Here is a 23797-nt window from a genome sequence, read left to right as displayed (position 1 = left end):
AGTTTCTTACGTAATAGTATCATTTCGCTTGCTAAAGAGGTATTTACCTTTAACAATGCAGTTGTTAAGCTTAAAAGTAGTGTTTATTTTCTTATGCAACGTTTGCGATAAGAACTTTTCATTTACCTACATGAAATAACAGTGTTCTATTGTTTTAAAGGTATCTTAACCAGCCAGGAGTGTAACGTAGGTACTTCTTTGCAAATAAAACAACACATTTTTCGCCAATTTGGCGTTACATCATTTTATTTCATTGATCTTGCACATTGTCGAAATGATTTCCTACTACAATACGTGTATATTGGCAATATTTTATATTATTAAACATTTATAAATAAGTATATTGATATAATATAAGGTGTAGCTTATTTTAAAATATTCTGAATATGTAATACGCTTACTTCATAAAACCTATGAGCAATAAATTGTTTTCAGATAATAACTATAGTAAAAGTATTTGAGAATTTCTGAAAATTTAACAAGATAATTTTATCGATTAAAATATGCCTTTGGATAATTTTAATATATTATTCTATTAAGGTTTGTTGCAACTAAAGTTCTATTTAACTTGGCGTGATCGAAACATTATGAATTCCAAATCCAATGCTATACATGGAATATAGTGTAAATTGGAGTTACAAAAATATGATTAAATTCATTTTTAGACTTGAAATTTCACGATACAATTCAAATAGAACGTTTTCACAATTTCTTAATCTATGTTTATAATACACAAAGTACAATCACGTACGATGTGGGAATAAAAATGAGATTACAAAGACCGGGACAAATCGTGCCGAGTACGTCCCTGTGGATATGATATAATACAGCTGATTTAAATAGACTCACTGGTAGGCCGGGTGGGTTGTCGATACGTTCATTGTGCGTTGGCCGGGTTGTCGGGTTTAATTGGTTAGCGGGTGCCATTGTTTGACTTGTTCCATGGGCGCGGCGAGGGCAGAGTTCCAGTGCTGTAAGGCGCGTCCCCTGGCGAACATGTATGATCCTAACACGAACTTGCCGAGCAGCCGATCTGCAACAACAACAATGCCTTTGTTTCTCTATGGCGATATCTCTATTGTTTCTGATGTTTCAGAAACAAGAACAGCTATTGTCTAACGGTTTCATGCTTCATCTGCGTAAATCCATTATATGACAATACATTTATCTAGATAGTTTGACATGCGACTATTATGTCTGATGTTGCGTAGTAGAAAAGCTCACAATTTTATTAAGAAGGGACACAACAAATAAACTTTTACATTTACGAGATACACGGTTAACCAGCCTTTGCTTTTACAACGGCTACTTCTCAGAGTACTGTAATAATACTTTACGCGAAGTACGGCCATGACTCACTGACGTCAAGCCAAATGAATGGAACATATAAATCATGGATACCGTGACGTCATCGCATGTGGGAGCGAAATAAGGAGAAAGGGTAAAGTTATACGACGCTTAGAACTTTCCTCTTTCGGTTAATTAGTATACTATTCTAATGTCTCTCTTGGGTATTACGAAGGGAATAAATGTAAAAGTATTACGGACTCTATCACGACCTATGAGAAGTGATTCAGTCTATTCCGTGTAGGTCACGTTCTCGGAAACCGGCACGGATCTAACGAATTTATGAAACTTACGTGTTGAGGTTTCCACTGGCTTAAAAATCAATCTATCCGGGAAACTCACTCTTATGTTTTCGCACCTGGTTTCAGTGAAGATTTTCTTAAAATCTATGTATTATTATCTGAATCTTTGTAAAAAGGGTAGGGTTCACCAATCTCGTTTTGGAACTCGAATAGAAAATTAAGCAAAATTTTGATGCACAAAAACTTAATTAATTCTGTAGATTTACAAAGATTTCGGCGCACTATAAAAACCGGCTCAAACAGTTGCTAAGGCAGACCACGAAAAGTATATTTACGCGCAAATACCACGCGGTAAGAAGACAAAGACGTGTAGATAAGGTTAGATACCTTGTTGAGGTGTAATCTCTTGTTATTGTAGAGTAACAATGTTTCTGCCTTACCTTTAGCATAAACAGAGTGTGGCTGCAACGCTTGTATGGTAACGCTCGTGGTATGAAGTTCATCAGCCCTCAGCCTGAAGTGGAAGCACTCGGAGACGAAAGCGGATCCGTCTTCACCGACGTCAACAGCGGCGGTTCGACGTGCGCGCACACCTCGACATGCTCGCTCTTGTGTCACTCGAACCACCATCTCTCTCTTGCTTGATGACGGATCCAACTAGGAGACAAAGAGATTAAGCTATAAACTTGTTTCTAGAAACAGATATTACACTTAAGTTGCTACGAGGCGAGAAAATATTTGTAATTTTACCAATATTACGAAAACAGATTTTAATTGTATAATTATGTAGGTACAGTAAAAATGGCATTTAATTAGTTTCACTCGTTAATCAAATAAAAGATTTTAACAACTGAAATCCTTTGATTAAATAAGTTAAATTCGTAAAGATAACAAACTAACTACATAAGTAAAGTTAGCAAAAGTTGTTTTCTAATATTATTACACTGACACGTTAAACGCTCTGTAATTTGAAATACCAAGGCAGAAAAGCAAACGGTAAAAGTGTTCAACACACTTGTGAAGAAACTTTCTTAGAAATCGAATTGTTATGTTCGTCGCAATTTTCTGAAAAGCCTTTTACGATTTAAAAATAAATCGAGTTTCAAATATCCCTAAGGATTTGATAGAATCGTCTTAAAGTTTTAATACGCAATGAATATTTTATAAGATACGCAAAGCATTGCGGTTAACTAGTTAAATACTTATTAGTTAGTTCTCAATTATTTGATTAGTAACAATTAACATCCAGTAAAATGTCAATGTCACAATGTTTTTGTTTCTAATTTTACAGGTTTATTTTATACTTCATTTATAATTCAAGAAAGTAAATCTTTAATCTAGTATTCTTGGCTACAAAGATTTGTACGTCTTTGTAAACCTAAATAAATAATGTAAATTGCTTATAAATTCACAAAACAATCAAAGCCAACTAATAAACTCGAAATGTAGAGAATATATAAGTATCGAAAGCCTTGACAAAGTGGTCTGGCTTTATATTAGTAAACATTAATTGGTACCACAAAGGTCTTTTGAACACTGTTACCAAGCGTCCCGAACCCTCAGTTATACCTATAAAAGGAGTAGAATATCGATAAAGTTTTGTACAAGCGTGAGAGAGTGTTTCAAACTGAAATAAAAATTTCCGCATCGGTTCTATTCAAATTCAAATTGATATTTCTGTCCCGGGAATAGTATCTTTCTATACAGTGGCTCCATTGAGAATCTAAGTAATTTTATTCTGGTGCTTTCCAATTTTGCATACAATTGTTGCTTTACACATGACACTAATAATACAATAGTGTAGTAACTCAAAATACATCGGCACAACAGTTACTGCAACTAGACTTAACACTATAACCATACCGAATATTTTTGATTTTTTAGTAAAAAAATAAAATCTTCTATTTCATTTTTGACACAAAGACCATTTAATTTTTTTATACCCATAGTAGGGAGTAATAGACAAGTTATTCGTCGATTCTGAAAGAAATAGTGCATATTGTATTATTAGTGCGACGTAGTCGGGCAGCATAAGTCGCCATAGCTGGGCGGCAAAGTCTAAAATACGAGTATGAATGTTCGGGAGTCACTAACCGTTCGACCGGTACATGTGAACACTCGGCTTGGCAACTAGTGGCGACTTTCTATTTATGCCGATGGGCTTTTGTCGTTTGAACATAACTGCGTTGGTCCGATCGGCACAAGCCGACTGATGTCGAACAAATGCAATGATTGCTTCGGATTAGCTTTGCTTTTCGACGAATATTGCTGTATCGTCCCGATTATGTATGTAGTTTAAAGTGAAAGTAACCTTTTCAAAAGATACGTTACCTTAAGAGCTCGGGCTTCTATGACGGTGACTGTGAGTCTGTGCAGGTTCTCATTGTATAGTAACGACACTAGAATCTCGCCGAGATCCGAAGTTGGGTCTTGAAGATCCTGTGAAGAGATACGAATATTAACTTGATGGAAATATTCTTTTAAAGGCATGTGCTATGATATAACTGATATTCTCTTTGAATATGACTATGGAGTAATTAACCACATTGGTTACTGAAATTTTGAGAATATTATAGTTGCTATTTACGTAAAAATTTTACTGTTAAAGCTTAATACTGTACTGAATAAATTTATTTACATCAATTCATCAAGCCATCATTAGAATCTATAATATAAGCCGAACAGAACAACAGACTTGCAACAGTTTTCTTTTAGAATAACTTATTTGTATTAGTTGTAGAAAATAAACAGGATATTGCAAAAGACGGCACAGCTGGATGTAGAGCACTTTAAAGTTGCTTTGCCATAGACATCGCTTCGTAGGGGGCGAACCAATTAGCTTCAACTAAATAGAATTAACCCCAATTGACACAATGCGTGGGATAACATTTTTAAGGTGTAATGTAGAAAATAGCGAATGTAAATTGATACAATTTCAAACGAAAAATGCTTAACCACTATTATCAAAACTGACAATATAACACATGTTTCTTTTGTGTATCGTTGCAAAACACAGAAGCATATTGCAAATTTACATATTTTTTATTACCCTACGTATTCCTAGATTTCTATCACATAATTGCGTGGCTGCAATTACTAAGGATCTCCGTTGACGTGCGCTGAAGGCAGACAACGGGACGGTTTACACTCACGAACAATCTCAAAGCGGATTAGCCACAGCAAATCGGCGTTGACAAGACACCCCTCAAGGGAATTACCTCGCTTCTCTTTAATAACTACGAGAGAGTTAACAGCAACACGGGCCTTAACAAACTACCGTCGCGTTTTCGATAAATAATAGCTATTACAGTGGTTTTTTAAAACAACTTTTTTTTAAAGAAACTTGTCATATTTTTGTATAATCACGCGTGGCCTTCCCACAGAACAGTAAAAAGACCACAACGACGCACAAATATCGATTTTACATTCAGACTTAGAATAGATACTCATTCTCGTTACATAAATGTTTGTTCTGGATGGAATTTGAATTCAAGACACGTGGCTGACTATAGTAGCGAGGTGACCACTTTAAGTAGGTATATCGGTAGTCGAATGTAAGTAATCCATCTTACCATGAAAATATTTCGTGACTTAGTTAACAACAGCCGCACGGATCGATCTCTGAGGTTAAACCACGCTTGCCAAGGTTGTTCTGTGTATGGGTGACCATCTTATACAGATCGAGTTAGAGAGTAAATCGTGGGTCCCGGCTGTCATTTTCGAAGATCTTTGACAGTCGTTAACAGTTACAGTAGTCAGAAGCTTAAAGTCTGACAACCAGTCTCACCGAAGGGTATCGTGTTATAACCCAGGTAATTGGGTTCTGCAGGTCTGATAGGCAGACGCTACATGTAAAACACTAGTACCTAGCTGCAACCGGTGGGACTGGAAGCCAACCCCAACATAGTTTGGAACAAAGGTTAAGCTAATACGAAAGTATGAAATTTCGAAAAGGTCTTATCTTCTGTCTTAGTAATATTAGATGAGCTCTTTTTGATATCATGTATTTAGTCTTATAGTTACCTTTTCAATATCAAGCTTGTAGAGCTGCGGTTCTTCATCTGGAGCAACACCTTCCAGCTCAGTCAAGGGCAGAATGATGTGTCCGATCAGTTGCTTGCCTTTACCAACCCTCCCGGTATCCAGAATTGACAGCTTTAGGGTCAGACTCTCGAGCTTGCCGGGTGGAATCTGTTGGGAAACAAAAACCATAACATATATTTGAGAGATGAGATATAAGAAAATGTCACAAATTTATCATGTGTAGACGAAGTCACTATTGAAAGGAATATTAAGATCTTGCATTATTGTCCTTTTCTTGCATTCGTTTTAAGGAAATTTCGTATTAACCGCTTGATATTCGATAGTTCTTGGTGTAGGTAATTGCACTGTTAATATTACGTCTTTCATCTATGTTGTTGTTTTTCATCTATGTTGATATATTGCTGAACACGCTATGTATCGCAAAATAAAAAAGATATTTATTCGTGTTTGTTACACAATGAGCTCCGACTCAAATATACATTCAACAATAAGAATTCACATAACGAATTACGAGACTAATCAAGCAATCCGTCTGTCAGAAACAGATTTAAACTCATATTAAACGCGTACGATTCAGGAATTTCAACGATGAAGCTTAATGAGGAAAGTTTCCACGGAGTTCCATATGAGATTCGAATGGGATTTGTTTTGTAAGAAAATGTTGTGTGGTTGTAAATGATTGAGGCGCGGCGGTGCCATAACTTTGATAGTTTCGGATTAGGCTCCCAATGTCGGGTTCGTGGTAAATCCTTTACGTGACGCGGGACTCCCTGTTACGTGTTACCGATCGGGTGAATGTAAGTTCCAGTAATAATAATATTGTCAATTTCGTTTGTCGTTATTTAATGAGATAACATGGTAATAAAGTAAATATTTTTTGATTCACACAAAGATTCTCAGGAAACAATTTATATATTTTTTTTATATTCGATACTATCGTGTCTTTAAAATTACTTAGAACAAATAAATTTCCAGGAATACGTTCGAAATACTCATCAGTTTTTTATACAACACCCATAGCTTCTTGTAGTCGATAGTGGTATTTAATTTCTTCTACAGTTTTATGAAATGCAAAGTATAAACTTGTAAAAAGTTATCAAAATCAATCTCAAATGTTAATACTATATCACGTCAATATTAAATGTCCATTAACTAATTAGTCTCATCAAAGAGATACGATATCCGACAAATTTCCGCGTTCAAATATTTACTCATTGGCTCTCGCTGCATGTAGTCCGGATGATTACAATTGATGCTTGTAAATAGCAGCTCTGTTAATAAATTGGCAGCACACACTAGTTTCCTGTTTCACGATACTAAAACCCGGTTTCACCATTCCTGTAGCGCGATTCTTTACCACTTTCGAAAAATTTTGTATGAAAACTTGATCAGCGCCTCTAGCGGGCGCCAAAAGAATTATTTTTGTGGTAGATTTTAAATGTCAAGCTCCCGAAACTGTATAGTATCGACCGCATAAGACCGCGCTACTGGATAGCATGCATTTGAATGAACGGTTAGTTTATTTAAAAATAGTTCATAAAATATGAACTGGCTCCTAGCCGTATATTTGTATTAAGATTTTTACAAATCATGTTAAAAAAATTAATGAGATTGAGCCTTTATTTTAATTTATTTTGTTAACCTTCGTTATGTACAGGAAAACATTGCTTAAAAAATATCAAAAAAGGTTTTATTTTCATAAAGAACTCTCAGTTACCTTCTTTCGTTGTAGAAAAATAAAAGATCTTTTGTTTTGTAAGATAAAAGTAAAGAGGTCTTACAAATTTTTAATGATTTTTGAAATATGATATTTTAATAAGACGCGCAAATATAAGCGAAAATAAAGCAGGCCGCAAGTTTACCAAGTCTCGTTATTTTAGTTCAGACGTGCTTTATAACCTTTGTAAATAGTGTTCTATTTGAGTCTGAATACAACCTACGTGTAGTTTGCGCACTTAAAATTACGAGCCACTGTATGAAAAGAAAGCAAATAAAGCGCAAACTGTGAAAACTTGAAAACATAGCGATTTGTTACAACAATGGGTTAAGTGGTTCTCTCAAAATTGTAAAATGTATTTTTCTATATTTATTTTTGCTGTTCATTTTCTTTTTCAGTTTGATTAAGCCTGACTGTGAAAATAATAAAATAATGTCTGTATTTTCTTTTTGTATTTTTCATGAGTTTTACGACTCAGGTATATGGATGTTGAAAGCTCACGTTTATATCCTTTTATCGCCGTGTCAGCCGAATAAAAATATATTTTAACTTAAAAATAACACTATTTATTTTTATTAAAAGCAATAGTAGTAGAAAAACAGTGGGTAGGACAGGGTCAGACGTTGAATAAACTATTGAAATGAAATTATCAATTGTAAAAATGATGTATGTAGTCTAAAATTTAAATTGAATTTAATTCATAATTTAAGCGCAGTTTAATGTAAAATCTGTCCCATTTATAATATATGTTCACCGTTTTTCAAATACCTCAAATAAAATCCGTTCGGATCTATGAAGTAAAACGTGTACATTTTTCATTACAAAATAAAGTGTTAAAGTAAACTCACTTGATAAACAAACGTTTCATCGAAGAACGGGTTGCAAGTCTTCTTCTTTTGTTTGGTCTGGAGCACCCTCCTCTCATCCGGCATCAATTGGATCCTGGCAAGTTCACTTTACATTAATACCATTGTTCTAATTCAAACAAACCCAACAAACGGTAAACAATGCCGTTTGCTTTGCTCGTTGACTTAATCTGTAAAGGAAAGTTGGATGTCCAACTTTGTAACATTTCAAAGTCACTTGGGTTGTGAAATTGCTGCATTTTGGTTAGGAAAATTGTATGACAAATTCGTTGCAAAATGAATACACATTTTGGCTAAAAAGGTACATTAATACAATGTCACTTCTTGCGATGCTTTTTTTCCAAAAGAAAGTGGGCGACCGGTAAAAGAAATGTAAATCTATTGCCGTCTTAAGCCTTTTTACCAACAGTGAGATAATGTTATCTATAAATTGGTATCGTGTTCTTTTTGTTGCTCCACAAAAAGTAACTGAGGGTATGTACCATAAGTCTAACATTTCTATTTACTTATTACAATACTTAACAAACAGATACACCCCAATCCACGTCATGTGACATGACATCACAAACCCCGGCTTATCCAATAATCAACTTTTGTAATAAGCCGATATATTTCTGGCTTTATTCTGCGCACACAACGTTAATTATGTTTCGCAAGAACAATCGTGCTTCCAATAACAATGTTTCATTAAAAAATACGTTGATGACGTAAAACGTTTCCCACAGAGAGAAACAATAATTTTCTCATTAAAAATGAACAAGATCAAGATAAGTGCTGAAAAATCACGACCGAATTTTACGCAGTTCCGTCGATACGTGATGAGAATAATGTTTTTTTATTTTTTGTTCTAGATTCAGATAAAAATATGTAATTTATTCGTATTTCTTGTTCAATAGATCTACAGTTAGAGGTGCCATTTCGAAGGAACTAACTAGGCGAATAAAAAAAATATTTTCTAACGTAAATCTGAATCTAGAAGAGTGTGAAATTCGTTGGTGCGATCAAGTAGCTTGATTTGAGTTCGTTAACAATAAAATAAGTAATAAATCAACAGTATAATTTGTGTCTGGAACTGCTCAAAACCGCGCCGCGAGGGCGTAAACATTAATTACATTAGTGCGCCACAATCACTTACTTGATGTACGGGTCACACGCATTGGCCAGCGCGGGGGTGCGGGAAGGCAGATGTTTCGCTTTTATAATATGCACCTGTAGCCTTTCCGTCCCCGCCTCGTATTTCAGAGTGAACCACACTCGACCCTAGGGAAATTAAAATAGAAGGTCAATTAAGGCGACACGTCATATCAATGACGCCCTACGATTTACGCTACATTCACTTTCGCATCCAACGGCGATTTCATTTTACGATCCCCGCTTTCAATACACATAAATTGAAATGGAATCCGCAGTTGTTTCGGGATTGGTCATTTATTTTGTTATTGAAAATATACATTGGTAGAAAGATGTCTTAATTGAATTAGTTTCGGCTGTACAAATACGGGCTCACTTTTATGTTTCATTGAAGAAATATTTTGATGGCTCAAATCTTAATTTAATTAAAGTTACGAAGGACGAGAACTGTCTTTGGAGTTACTTTTACGCGTACAGTAAGAACAGTTAAAGTTGTGAATGAGAAAAGTTTGCCGTCGGTTGTGCCCGTATGTACAACGGTATACAATTTACGTTTTCGTACGCGCTATCAAATACGGGCCATCGTAAAAACGTGTCACTTTTACACGAAATTAAAACGGGTGGGCGTCTCTACTTATCCGCTTACATTGAAATACGTTTTCAAGTATAGGAGCATTTGAAGGAGCTAAAGTGGGTATACACATACGTAGCTGACACAGGGATAGGATTATAAAGGGTGCGAAGTGAAAGGGACAAATTAGCGTTAAGACGTTATTGAACGTGAAAAGGTCTTAATCCTAAAGATGTCTGAGCTGTGTTTGCAGACATTGTTTGTTAAGGTTGATTAATGTAGAACATAATTTTGTTTTCAAAGAGAATGTAACTGAGATGTTTGATCATTTGTATGTTTGCGAACATTTTGCTAACGTCTTAACTAATTTATTACGATGAAATATAAGGGCGCTTCAAATCCGCCTAAGCTTGAAATATGATTATATAAAATGTCAATCTGCCCTGTGATAACAAGATAATCGTTTTCTTTTGACGAGGGCCTTATTCTTATACAAAAATAAATGAAGCTTGGGTTGTTATGAACCGGACTCTTGTTCCATTAAAGGAGAGTAAATCTTTATAGCTGGGGGCTATAAATTTTAATGTCGTTCCTATAAGAATGGAGCGTGAAAACAGTAAAAGTTAAACGCAAAGTACATAAATATTCATAAGGGACAGTAAATTCGCCCACGAGTCCGACTTGTTGACGGAATATTTCAACCTTACGTTAGGTTTTACTGATTAGAAATACACCATAATCAGGTAAGCCCAGTATTATGTTGGGGTAATGAGCTGTGTCTTTGTTTTGGAATTCAACTTTGACTTTTATTCTAAAAGTGCTATCATATCTTTGACGCGTGTAGCTAATTTGTATTACAAAATTTTATGTTGTAGGTACCTTTTGCTGTAAAGAATATTCACTTATTTCTTGGTACGATGTTCAACTAAGACGTGCACCTGCAAGCACGTTTTACTTAACTTCAAGTTTCTAATATAATGAGAGAGAGGGCGCTGTTGCAAGAACTTCGCCATGCACTCCAGTGCACTTTAAGTGTTGCACGAGTTGGCAAGGGCTTCTACTTTGCTCACTCGAGCTGAGTGTATTAAAATGTAATATATTTTACATAAATGTCAAGAAAAATAATAAACAACAAGATGGGATAAAACATCACTATTTTTAGTTGTAATATCCGCCTGAATGCATTTCAGCGCCCGAACGGCAATAATTATTATTGACAACAACTGGGAATGACTTATATCATGCTATCTGAAGCACGGAGACGCTCAGTTCAGTGCTTTTCAAACAACTCATCTACAGCACCAAGGGTATCTTAACCTACAGATCCCTTATCAGCCGGTGAGCGCCATCTACTCTAAGCTTCTCAAAACACCAGTAAAATGTTTTCAGTTCAATTAAATAAGGATAAAATTGAATTTGTAAAACTACGTGATTGTGAACTGTTATTCTGTTCTGATATTTGCAATTCAAGCGCCGCGTAATAAGATTTAAGCGGTAAACTAATCAGCGTCCCACAAAGTTCAGAATGAGGTTCGAGCGTACCTACTAGCTTTTATGAAGGACTTTGTCGCTTTTACGATATGCTTTCACAGCGGGGAACGTGAATATGAAAGAATATGTTACGGTAGTTTGAGGGTTAACAGATAATATAATAAGCGCAATGTTTTGGTACGTAGTACATTATGATTCAATTGAATATAATTTTCTTTGCGGGGTTTTCGTGCAATAATAAATACTGTTTAAGAAGCAAGTGCAGTTTCATGATTTATGTTCGTGTATCGGTTTTATGTAAAGGTTTTTAAAAAGGCGTATATATCTTGGAACATAATCTAAAGTTAACGAAAAGTTAATGGAGCGTATAATCCACATGATCTGCGTCGATATAACAGCCAGTTTCACGTCCTCGCTAAAAGATGATTTGATCTAAAAAGTTAAATTTTCCAATAAAATATACTTCGATCTCAAAAAGCTGGAAATAATTTTTGTGTCGTGTTTAGATGCACGGGATTGTAATACGGCCAAGTTCATAAAAAAAATGTACACAATATTTTCTGTTGATATATTGCTGAATGGAAATTTATAAATAGCTGAAGAAATTTAAGTGATATTTTATTGTTTATCTGTTGGTGAAAAATGCTACTTTACTCCCAAGATATTTGATATTTAAAATGTAATTCTGATATTATTTAAACTTAAAAATGCTTACCACATGTCCTTCAGGCCACATAAGATCTTCATCGAGGCAATCAGATTTGTAAAGCGATGGGTCCAGCACTCCTAGATCGGCGGTGTTTGCTGTAACAAAGAAAAACATTGTTCTTACAAATGAGCTAACCATATAAATCCTCGTCATCCAAAACAGTAAAAGAGGCTTACAAACCCAAAACCTCGCGGTTAAGTAATTATGATATTAATTTCCACCTCTATCATATTAATTTGTAGAAAAAATTATTATAAATCGAAAATACATAATATATTTGTTGAAAATATTATAATTAGGGTAATTTATGCTGCAAACTTGCATTCTATTTAAAGGCTCGTTGTTTTCAGACGATACAAATGAATAAGCGGGCTTGCAGCAATTCCCACGCAACGCAATTTATAACAATTAACGCGAGGGAAAATGCCCGCAGGACTTTTCCTTTAGCATTCATATCGTTACATTTACTTAATATTTATGGTCGAAAAATGCTATTCTTTAAAGTTTTTCTTTTATATTTATTCCGACATCAAAGAATTGCGACTCTATTCAGATGTTAATATTTTCAAGATATACAAAACTGTATTCTTGCTTGAAGAATAATATCTTTGTTTAATGCAGATTATTAATTTGCCTTTTAAAGTTTTTTAATCGTCTTATGGTTTTATACCGGGTTGTATGCATGGATTTATTTCATTTTTCACCAGATATTTATAAAAAAATAAAACCATTCAATTGTTATAAATTTAATGCAAATTTAATCGACATCACTGAGTTGTTGAAGTGTATTTTTATTTTAACCGTAAAACCTACTTTTTATAACCGTGACTTAATTAAAATAGTAGCATGAGAATGCCAGGTAGGTATTTTTAATTTATGGTTTGATGTTCACATTCATCATTACACACAGTCGTTCCCTTATTTAACAAAGGGGTTACATTTACTTGCGTGTTATTTTAGGGTGATTTAATTAATTAAATAAAATTTTGCAGTAATGTAAAAAATAAGGCAGCTCTTTTCTGTATTATGTAAAAACATTTACACAAGCATAATTACATCAGAAAGTGATCATTTTACTCGGGTTGATAATAATGATTACAGTCGGGATACAGGAATCACCATAATTGTGCCGACATCTTCAAAACAAATTTTATTGCTGTAAAGCTGTCAAATAGTTCCAGCTATTAATCCAGCGCTGTAATTCATTTGATTCCAAATTTTATATTATGATGAATCAAACGTCTTTCAAGATCTTTCACGACAAAATCAAAATATATTTGGTCTATTAATTAAATTGATTTAATATAATTTCTCGTATATTGTACGAAAAGAACTTGGCCTACATTTACAACGAGTACCAATATAACATGTAGGTTAAATTCACGGAATTGAATAACGCCGAAAATACACCGACGCTTACGTTTGGAGGACGTAAAGTACGTAAACATTATGTCAATTTTGGGAGAATATTGCAATCGATTTGTCAAGAAACAAGTGCTTATGTAAACCAATACAGGTAAATAGAATAGGAAAAATAAGTTAAGTCCTTGTTATGAGTATTATTTACATAGTAAATCTGTTTGTTTATTGTAAATTCGACACTTTGGATGAATAAACTGAACGGATTTTAATTAAACGTTGCTTACTTCTTTCAAGCAGACGAAATAGGCTAACAATTTGACTATCATATTATTTTTTATTAATGTTTATTATTTCAGTCATTTAGTGCAATGGGGATTATCTCACATTGGGTACATTGTCAGGTATATTATCAATCAACCCACATATATAAATAGACTTAATCATTTCTTTAAACAACATATTTTTCAAGTTATCTTATATGAGGTTGAAATAAAATATGCATTTTTATTTGATCTAAATATATTTTGCCACAACGCCGCGTGGGAGTTCATTTAATAGCATGTATTTAGCAGTTCCGACGTTTACTTTAAACTAAGGAAGCGCGGAATTCCAGGTATAATATCTGCACTGGCAAACTGTAATTATAATTTCTCTGAAACTCCTATATTCCAATACCGACGTTAGATGTAAATCAATATTCATTTAATTGTTAGCTTGCAAAATGAAGATATAGTTAGATAGATATAGATAATAGACATAAATAACGTAATATACATGTGAATAACGATCAATGCACTAATCAATTAGAACGATAACAAATTGCAAACTGTCAGCTTTGATTGACTAGTTTTTATAGAATGGTAAGTATACAGTAATATTTTTTTAAAGTTCATAATAATGTGTGACCTTGTTCATAATATTGTGTCTTTTATAAAAACCTTTCGTTCTATTTTCAGTCAGCTTTAAAACTCTATAAAACCTATATTAACAAAAAACCTATATTATTATGCATTAATCATGCATACTTATGTCGTCAAAAACAGTCTCACATTGATCGATTTTTTTATTTCCAACTAATTCCACCAGATTTTTAAGCTTATGTAATAAAGAGGTTTTAAAAATATAAAGTTGTTAGGCAACTCTTATAGCTATGCCTATAAAAATATTTCACAAAAACCTTAACATTTCACCTCAAGCCATACCTCAAGTGGATTACTAAAAAAGTAATTAAAAGTTAATCAAGAGTTTCAAACTGGGACTCAACCTCAAGTTTACAGTGGTTTGTGAGATAAATAAATCAACACAAGAAAGTTTTACGCAGTAACAACATTTAGAAACTACTGAGTGATTCAATCAAAGAGAATGTTTAGCCTCTAATTCATGACTTTACATTAGGGTGGTCCACCGATATAGGGGAATTTTTTTTTTTTCAAATAGAAGTTTCGCCACCCTCCCATTTTGTTACACCAATCATACTTATTATATATTTAAAAAATCAGCTTTCTATCTTATGTAATAGTGGATGCTCAACGGCGATGAAAATATTAAAATTTTAGTAAAATATCCAAAAAGGGTATGAGCATACATTTCACTACAGGTACATCAAAGTAAGACTTTTTATTGTAATAAGTAGTTAAAAGGCACATAAAATGAATGATCAAAGCAAAAACTAATTTATGTTATTGTAAAAACTTTTATGATCAATCTAAAACTGAGTTAGTTAACTCCTTTTTAGAAGTTTCAGTAGACACAAGTTGCATGTTTTTTTTCAACTAAATGTAATAATATATTGTTTTTCTTCCTCGTCCTTAGTGAGCAAGCTATTGTAGTCTTCAAATAGTTTCACACCCCCTACCGCAGCCTCTTTAATAACAAGCAATTATGCAACTTTTGCTTTAAAGATAATCAGCATTTTCATTCCAAACCTCAGATGGTAATTGCAAGAAAAAGTCCTTAAATCTAGTAGAAAATCTGTTTTTAGCGAACTTTCCGACGCAAAAGTATATATATAATGTGTATCAAATGACAGTTAACGACTGTCACCTCGTTCTGGACGAGAACTACGATCAGCATTCATTTGATGAACTGTGGCCATTTTCTCGCCACAAAAAAGCTTGTCGGAAAACAGAGCAAAGATAATAAGTTCGTCTGGCAAATACCACAGGTGACGCTTTAAGACCTTCCTTGCAGCTTTACTTATTTCAAAATCAATGGCATCGTACAAGTCATTTCTTGGTGCATCTGTTTTTAAAGGCATTTCAATACAAGTCTTGGTGTATTTATGAGCACCAAAACTAATTAATCGAGCTATTAGCTGTTCTTAACTTTTAATTAGTTAGATTATTCTTTTAAGGAATTATTTGTACAATAACTGTCTGTGTAAATAATGCCTGAAAAGAAAAATCTTCATAGCATAACTCAATTTAGACATCCATCGAGCGTGGTGTATTGGACCTGGGGCCAGCCAATGAATTTAGAAGGTGGTTTGTTCAAACGATCATAGTGAGTTCAATTAACTCCTTGTAGTAATCGCTAACTTGTTTTTCCCCAGCTTTTACGATGGTAAGAGTCTCAAGTGTGTTCAGGGCGAAATTTTCCGTATCCGAATTATCAATCAGACTATCATACTGCTTTTTCGAAAAAGTCTCCCATGTATCACTGAATCTCTTGAATAGTGGTATTTGAGGAGAGCTTGACTGACCAAAGCACAGTGATTATGACTATAATTATGAAGATTTTTAATAAATTTCTCTATGCAATGGTCTAATTGTCTTGTCGAAATTCCCGATTTTTTCCATATTTCCACCACATTTTCAATAAGACCGCGCGCAGAATTTATCAAATTTATATGTTCAATAATTAAGTGGTGATAAAGAAGCAAAACTTGCCGAAGAGTAAGATGTTGATTGAGCCTTGATAAGGGTTCCACATCTCAACAACCCAAAAGAAAAATATCGTGGTTTTGTCGAGTTATTGAACATATTTTGTTCCTATTTTATGTAACAAAACACTTTTTTTAAATATATTTTTTAGTTTTAAACACTTAAACAGTCATATATATAATGAATTAGCTTAGTTTAATACCCAAAAAAGACCTATAACAGTGAAAGAAAAATTTGCACTTTTCACAAAAAAATCTAAAGTATAACTGCTTTGAGCACCCACTTCCACTAAAGCTACCTTGTTCAAATTTTGCAACGTTATTATTTCAAATACGTGTAACAAATTAAGCCCGTGGCGAAAGTGATAACTAAAAAAAAATTTTTTTGGACCACCCTACTTTACATAATACATTTTGTTTTCTAGCCCGATTTTGTACACTGAGTACTATCGAGTATCGACAGTTTGGCATTTAAAAAGCACTGCAGAATAATTAGTTTGTACGGTGCCCGCTGCAGACGCTGACGTGGTTTTCATACAATATTTCTCGGTAGCTAGCTGGATGTCGACAGTTGATAGGAGTAGGATGTGAGTGCAGATAATAAATAAAACATCCTACAAAAGTACTATAAGTCCAAACAAAGATAAATTAATTTGATGTAAACTATTTCAGACTTTTCCTTTCAAAAGGTTCCGCAACATTTGTATAAAAAATATTTATAGTTCATTTTTACTTAAGCTTCAGGGTAAACTGCGTAACAAAATATTTTTTTATCTCAAACTGTCAACGTCCGAATTGTATAAACATTTAGCCGCTGGGCGTAGACTTATCTGAAAGGAAATATGTATATATTTTTAATGTTTTTGTTATTTTTGTCAGATCAGAAAAGATCTCAACGATACATTTCCATCGTTAATTGGTTCTTATACAATGTAGCTAATGAGAGGTTTTACGTTAAATCTCAAACCGCTGTGCGCCGTGAGAAACAAAGTCTCGAAAATGATAATGTTTATACAAAATTGTGGTGCGAGAATTATTAAAATGAATCAAATTAACTCAGTGCAAAATGTGTTCGGAATAAATATAACTGTATTGGGCTACTTTTGTTCTGTTAATTGGTGTTGGATTCGAAATTAATAAACAGTAATTATTTGTAATATTTGCTAACTGACTTAACTTTTACACATATTATTATTGATTGTCGCCTCCGGCCTCACTTTATAAAAGAAAGGATGTGATTCATTTATAGAAAGAGAAAGTGTAAACTTTTATGTTTTGAAAGATGAATATCACGATTGAAGACGTCAACCTTACCGGTCGGATAGACAATTATCATCAGCATTCTTAACGCTATTTATACGCGAAGCTCGTGACTCAGTTAACAATAGCCGCGGGGATCGTTCTCTGAGGTTAAGCTACGCTTGCCGAGATTACCGACTCCAACATAGTTTGGGAGAAAGGCTAGGCTCAAAAGAAAAACAACTTCAAGCCACGCGTACGTTCAGACAAAGGCAAGAAAAGATCTACTTTATGTGATTAATAACATACATAGCCAAGTGAAATATAAACTACTAGAGATCGCCCGCGACTTCGTCCGCGACTTCGTCCGCGTGGAAACCCTTTCAAATGTCATCGTAATCGATTCAGTAGTATTTCCGTGAAAGAGTAACAAACATCCATACATACATTCTCACAAACTTTCACATTTATAATATTAGTAGGACTAATTATGGTACCCAACTACTAGACGTATTACTGGCCACTAACAAACGCGTCTCAAGCACTGTTCACTGAACTTGTATACTTGGGTGTTCTTCGTTTAAGAGGATGTTGTCTATTCACCTGTCACAGGCCCTTACCCCAACCCGAGGGAAATAATGGAGTGCTACTTTACCGAATAAACAGTTATAAATGTATGTATGACAAATATTTTGATGTTATTCATAAATTACATTTATTCTTTGTGACATGCGATTATTTTTTTTTATTATATATTCGTTCGTATTTGATTTTAGGAGTAGGTTGGCAGTGTTATTGGGTCTTGAGTGTTTTATTATTAACATTTTTGGATCAGAGTTAGGAATGACGCAAGAAGTAGGTACGTAGTGAACGTAAAAAAGACTTCCTGAGAAACATTTAAAACGGTGAATACAAATGGTGCTATTTTTTACCTATCTAATAAGCATGCTACTAAAGTTTTTAAAATCTATCAACATTATTTAACATATTAAAAATTATTTATAACGTATAACATTATATAACTAATTGATTTCGGCGTTTATACGATTGTACGAATACATTATTTTTATGTTGAGATAAAATTACTTTCCAAGTTTGTAGATAATGTACTCCCAGTATATATTATTTTATAAATAAAGCATCTTCTAAACTTACATCACAACCAAGCTATCTTAAATATACCTACCTACTTTTCCTTGATTACAGCGGAACTTCGTACCTTGCGTGACCCAACATTCTCTTGGTCAATTTATTAAGTGAATCGACACAAAAGCAATTATAAGTTAATCAGGAGTTTGAAACACCGTGACTGAATTTCAGTTTATAACGTTGTTATTGAGGCAATTTACACTTTGTTCTTGGACAGACCTTATTATTTAAAGGAAATCTTTGAAAAGAATAACCTTTGAAGTGACTAAACGATTCTTGTTTTTGTTCCGCAAATTAAATATTAAACATCATCCTTGATTAACTGGTATTTAAAATTTAATAAGATGTTCTTTTAAAGTGTTAGTAAGAACTATTTCAACTCATAATTATTATTCTCAGTATTCCCAGAACGACAAATTACACAGAAAGTGCGGCTAAAGGAGCAGCTAAAACGACGAATGTTTATTTATTTATTAGAGTCTGAATCAGCGGCTGTAGTATTCTTTCTTATGTTTAATACATGAAGATTTCTACAAACTATCTTATTCAGTAAATTCTTTTGATTTTAACACAAATATTTTGGGAAGAAATCCCGTTTTAGAAGGTTCGATGAACTTTAACTTAATCACAAACGAAATTAATATTTATTTACACATTTTGTAGGTAACGAAACATCTTATAACCTTTAATCTTGAACTAAAAATACATATGTATTATTTCAGTCTACGCGTATTTCGTGTTACGTATCTGCCAACGATAATCAGTCATGTTAATTACCTTAATTACCTTTACACAATGTTGTATGCGGAAATACAATGTAGCCTACTAATTAATTATGACACATTTAATATTCAACTATTCGACACCTTCGTTACATTAAAGTATATTAAAATGTTACCAGCAAAACACGTTTATCAATGAAGTTATGAAGTAGCTGCTAAAGAGATTCTGTACAGTGGGTGCTATCGAGTTCAAATGTTTTAAATTCTCGATCCCCCTGCATCGATCAAAATGCATTTGCGAAATGTTAAGCAAATTAAGGTTACGTATGAATAAATTAATATTTATCCGTATGGTAAATCTTATTGATTTAATTATTGCATTATATTTGAAATTTGGCTTTATGAAAGACTCAAAGTATTCACACATTAGTTTTACCTTTTTACAAAACTCTAAGTGTTTGTGTACATTTACAATAAATTTAATGAAGAATAACATTACCGTGTCAATGTTTTACATTTTATTTCAATCTATCCTTAACCATCATTTGCGGGCTGTAATTTTTAATTTAAATAAAATCGCTCCTTTGCCCTTATTCAATAATGATGGCTTAGAATTATACCTTAACAAAATGTATTTTTGTTTCAATTTTACGTTTAATCAAAGCTTTAGCGGTTTTAATTACTATCCCTAATCCTTTAGTCTGGAACCTTTCAATTATAATTATTGTTATTTTTAACATTAATTTTCTTGACTTGGCACTGGTTAAACGGCTGTGGACACCAAGGCAGAAAGCAGATAGGTTCTACATTGAATCTCGTAATTGTTTGTGTATTTTAGTAATACATCGACAGTCCGGAACTCAGTATTGCCATAACCTCGCTTCTTATATATAATGAAGAAATTAATTTTAATAAACTTTTAAACTCTTGCGTTGCATGTTTAATGTATAAACAGTCAGCCTGCGACCACGGCGAGTGCAACCTGCACCGAAGCGTTAGGCATTTTAAGATAAAATGCGTGTTCGCGTTAATTCCCTTATTTTATTATACGTACATTTTAATAAAATTTTAAATTTTTCCCACTCAGAGTGTATAAAAATAGGCTTGATATTTTTACAAAAAAATATATTCAAATTGGAGTCTTTTTTCACATTTTAAAAGCGTGGATTAAATTCAGAGGCTTCCCCAAAAAGGTTCCAGGAATCGTCCGTTGAACGAGTTTAATTGGTTTGTTTGGTGTCTCCTCGATGAAACGTAAACTGCCAGTTAATAAAATTGAGTTGTTATAAATATGATTCAATATTGAAAAACGTAATATATATCTAAACTTAATATTATAAAGCTGAAGAGTTTGTTTGTATCATTGTTTGAACGCGCTAAACTCAGGAACTACGGGTCCGATTTGGAAAATTCTTTGACTGTTATATAGCTCATTTATCGAGGAAGGCTATATATCATCACGCTACGACCATTAGGAGCGGAGTAGTAACAAAAAATGTTACAAAAACGGGGAAAATTATGACCCACATTCTTTCTTACGTGACGCAAGCGAAGTTGCGCGGGTCAGCTAGTTTTATTATAAGAGGTGGATATCAAAACAAGTCTTTCAATTAAATGTATTTTACTCATTCTCGATTTCTAAAAGATTGGTAAGATGGATAATATACTAGCATGACAGTTACAATAACTACAACTTCCAATGACTACTGTTTATTGACACGTACTCATTAAATTAAATAGTGGTTTACAGTTGTCAACAGATGTTTACGTTGATCAGGCTTTCAGAAAAGAATAGTCTCGAAGTTACTGCAACACACAGAGGGAATCGATATTTTTTTCAATTGTAAATACCTCCGGAGACTGCCTTCAACAGGACTTATAATATAGCTATCAATCAACTGATTTTGCTCTAATACGACGCTCAAGGATATTTCACGAAATATTCCAAAGTATGTCAGTACAAAATTTAGGCACCAAAGTTTTGGCCAAGACACGAATCAACTGACAATTAAATTGTATTTTTCTTCTCACAAAATACACAGTTTCCTAAATCTTAATACAAATTGAACAGAATATTACATTAGCGCAAGGCCTACGAAGTTAATGCGTAGACAGTTACAATAATCTTGTCACGTAGCTGCCTACGGCGTAGCTTCGTAGCAGCCTCTACGACTTTTTCTAAACGTTTTCCGTTTATAGGCAATTATGTTCTATTTTTGTGATAATACGACAGAGGAAATATTAATGTGAGTTTATATCTACTGACAAAGTATTCAATTGTATTTTAAAATATAAGTGCGTAAAACAAAGGAATGTATTTCGCTTTAAAACTGTATAGCAAACAAATTTACGAATGCTTAGTCCTAAGTACTTTAATTTAAAATAATTAGTGTTCCATGTACGAGCGAATATTACCATTGAATATTTTATGTCCCTTTTTAGATGTCTCCGAAATGGAAACGCGGCTAATTGAAGTATAATGAACAAATATTGAATTATGTACACGCAAATGAAATTAATGCTATCTCTTCGTAAATATATCTTCAAGGTTATTTGTCGTATCTGGTTACAATATAAATAGAATAATATTTTGTTGTAATTCATGATATTTCATGGTTTTCTTACTTTGTGCCTAATTCTTGTAGGGTAGGCATTTGAAAGGTCTTGACGAAATACAAATGAAGTTCATAGTTCAAAGTTTCAAAGAATTAAAAGTCTTGTTTTCACACTACTGTGGCTTTTAACAAAACAAAAATAGGAATAAGGAAAAGAAATATAAGAAAAAAATTACAATACTAAAATTTTGTAGTACCCGTGTGCCGTTTTTTATTTTATTTAAAAAAAAAATATGTATTCGTCATGACTATGATTAAATTGAAACTAGATTCTGAGTACTTTATATTACAGTATACTGTCTTTGATAGACTATTGAACCAGCAACCAAACAGTTTACACTATCGTCCTATTTTCCTTCCGAGTTTAGCTAAAGTTATTTGTAAGTTATATGCAGTATAACTTTACAGCTTAAACTTCGCGATAAAGGATAAGTAGTGGCAAGTAGTTTGTCGCTTGATAGCCGTGGACTAATACAAGCGCTTCCTTGAAGTTAGCCGAGCAGCAAGGGAGTTGTAAACTAGAGCAAATACAAGACTTGTAAAGATAAATTGATAGATAATACGTGATATGTTTTGAATATGATGTAAAGTTTTGCGAATATTTTTAGCTTCTGTCAGTTTTTTTTTGTTTGGGAAGATTTATAGAGTATTTTAATAGGAGGTTTAATTAAACAATATTTATTCAGTAGTTTCATGTGAATGCTTAACAAAATTATATCCATTCAAGTTTTGGTATTAGTATTATTTGAATGCATACATAATTTTTAAAATAATCCTCAGTTTTAGCCTACCCAACTGTCTAGTTATTAGAGATTTTATGTTTCTTATAAAAGTAAGAAAAATATTTGTTTGTTATACAGTTCTTGTATCCAGACGGGTTTGCATCACAAAAAAGTAGTAAAAAATAACTTTCCAAAGCGAGAAATAGGTACGAGGAACATATACGAGGATGCATCAACTGAAATATAGACAGGTGCTTTCACTACTCACTGAAAAATACTGAGAATATTTTTAGAGACTGATAGAAATGGAGAAAAACCTACGCGAAAAATACAGTTTACTGACATTCAGAATAAATGTATCTGAAAAAGATAAAGGTCACTCAATAATATTTTGAAATTAGTGCATGTTTGAGTTCATAATAGGTATTTTTAACTGTTGTAAGAACTGTTTTAAATGGCAAATATATGTAATGATAATTATCTTTTATTGTTTTTCAGAAGAACTTCTTCCTCACAGTCAATTGCTCTGTTGTCGCACAAACAATGGACATAAAACAACCAGACCCGGGCACAACGTTCTGTGAAAGCCAACAATATTTGTTCCGTGTTATGTGTATTGAACCTACGACCTTTCTACACAATGGTACTGGCGTAGGTAAAACCTTAAGCACTGCACAGCGAGTAATGAATACCTAAGTCTTCTTTTCATCAGTCCATTGAGACCCAGTGCTGAATATAATTCTCACTCAGACTGAACCAACTGTCTTCTTTTAATAAAGATATAATTCCCAGTTTGATTGATTAACCGAAATTGTCATGATGACGGCAACTCGGAGCAGGTTATTGCCCTCTACTTAATAATAGTCTGAGAGGATAATGAAAATTGACGTGAATAATTGATGACATTCTCTAGTTTACATTTGATTAGCTTAAGACATTGTATTAATGTTATTAGTTATTCACACCTCCAATTGCTTTACTGTCTTTAA

At 33.3% G+C, this 23797-nt stretch overlaps 1 protein-coding gene across 2 annotated transcripts in view; it reads right to left on the bottom strand.

Annotated features, from left to right (window-relative positions):
* Positions 1–223: 223 nt before the first annotated feature.
* The window catches only part of LOC142979314 (synaptotagmin-15-like), a 90495-nt gene continuing 66921 nt past the window's right edge, over positions 224–23797 (bottom strand). For both annotated transcript variants that reach the window (XM_076124163.1, XM_076124162.1), the window contains exons 6-12: positions 12125–12213; positions 9352–9476; positions 8199–8292; positions 5613–5780; positions 3921–4028; positions 2030–2246; positions 224–1033 (exon numbers count right to left, since the gene is read on the bottom strand). In XM_076124163.1, coding sequence (XP_075980278.1) covers positions 906–1033; positions 2030–2246; positions 3921–4028; positions 5613–5780; positions 8199–8292; positions 9352–9476; positions 12125–12213 — 929 coding nt within the window. In that variant the 3' untranslated portion in view covers positions 224–905. The remainder of the gene's footprint in view (positions 1034–2029; positions 2247–3920; positions 4029–5612; positions 5781–8198; positions 8293–9351; positions 9477–12124; positions 12214–23797) is intronic.

The sequence above is a fragment of the Anticarsia gemmatalis genome, chromosome 16 (genome assembly GCF_050436995.1).
Source record: "Anticarsia gemmatalis isolate Benzon Research Colony breed Stoneville strain chromosome 16, ilAntGemm2 primary, whole genome shotgun sequence".
Classification (NCBI taxonomy): domain Eukaryota; kingdom Metazoa; phylum Arthropoda; class Insecta; order Lepidoptera; family Erebidae; genus Anticarsia; species Anticarsia gemmatalis.
The sequence above is the reverse complement of the archived record's forward strand: the minus strand, read 5'-3'. Positions and strand labels throughout refer to the sequence as shown.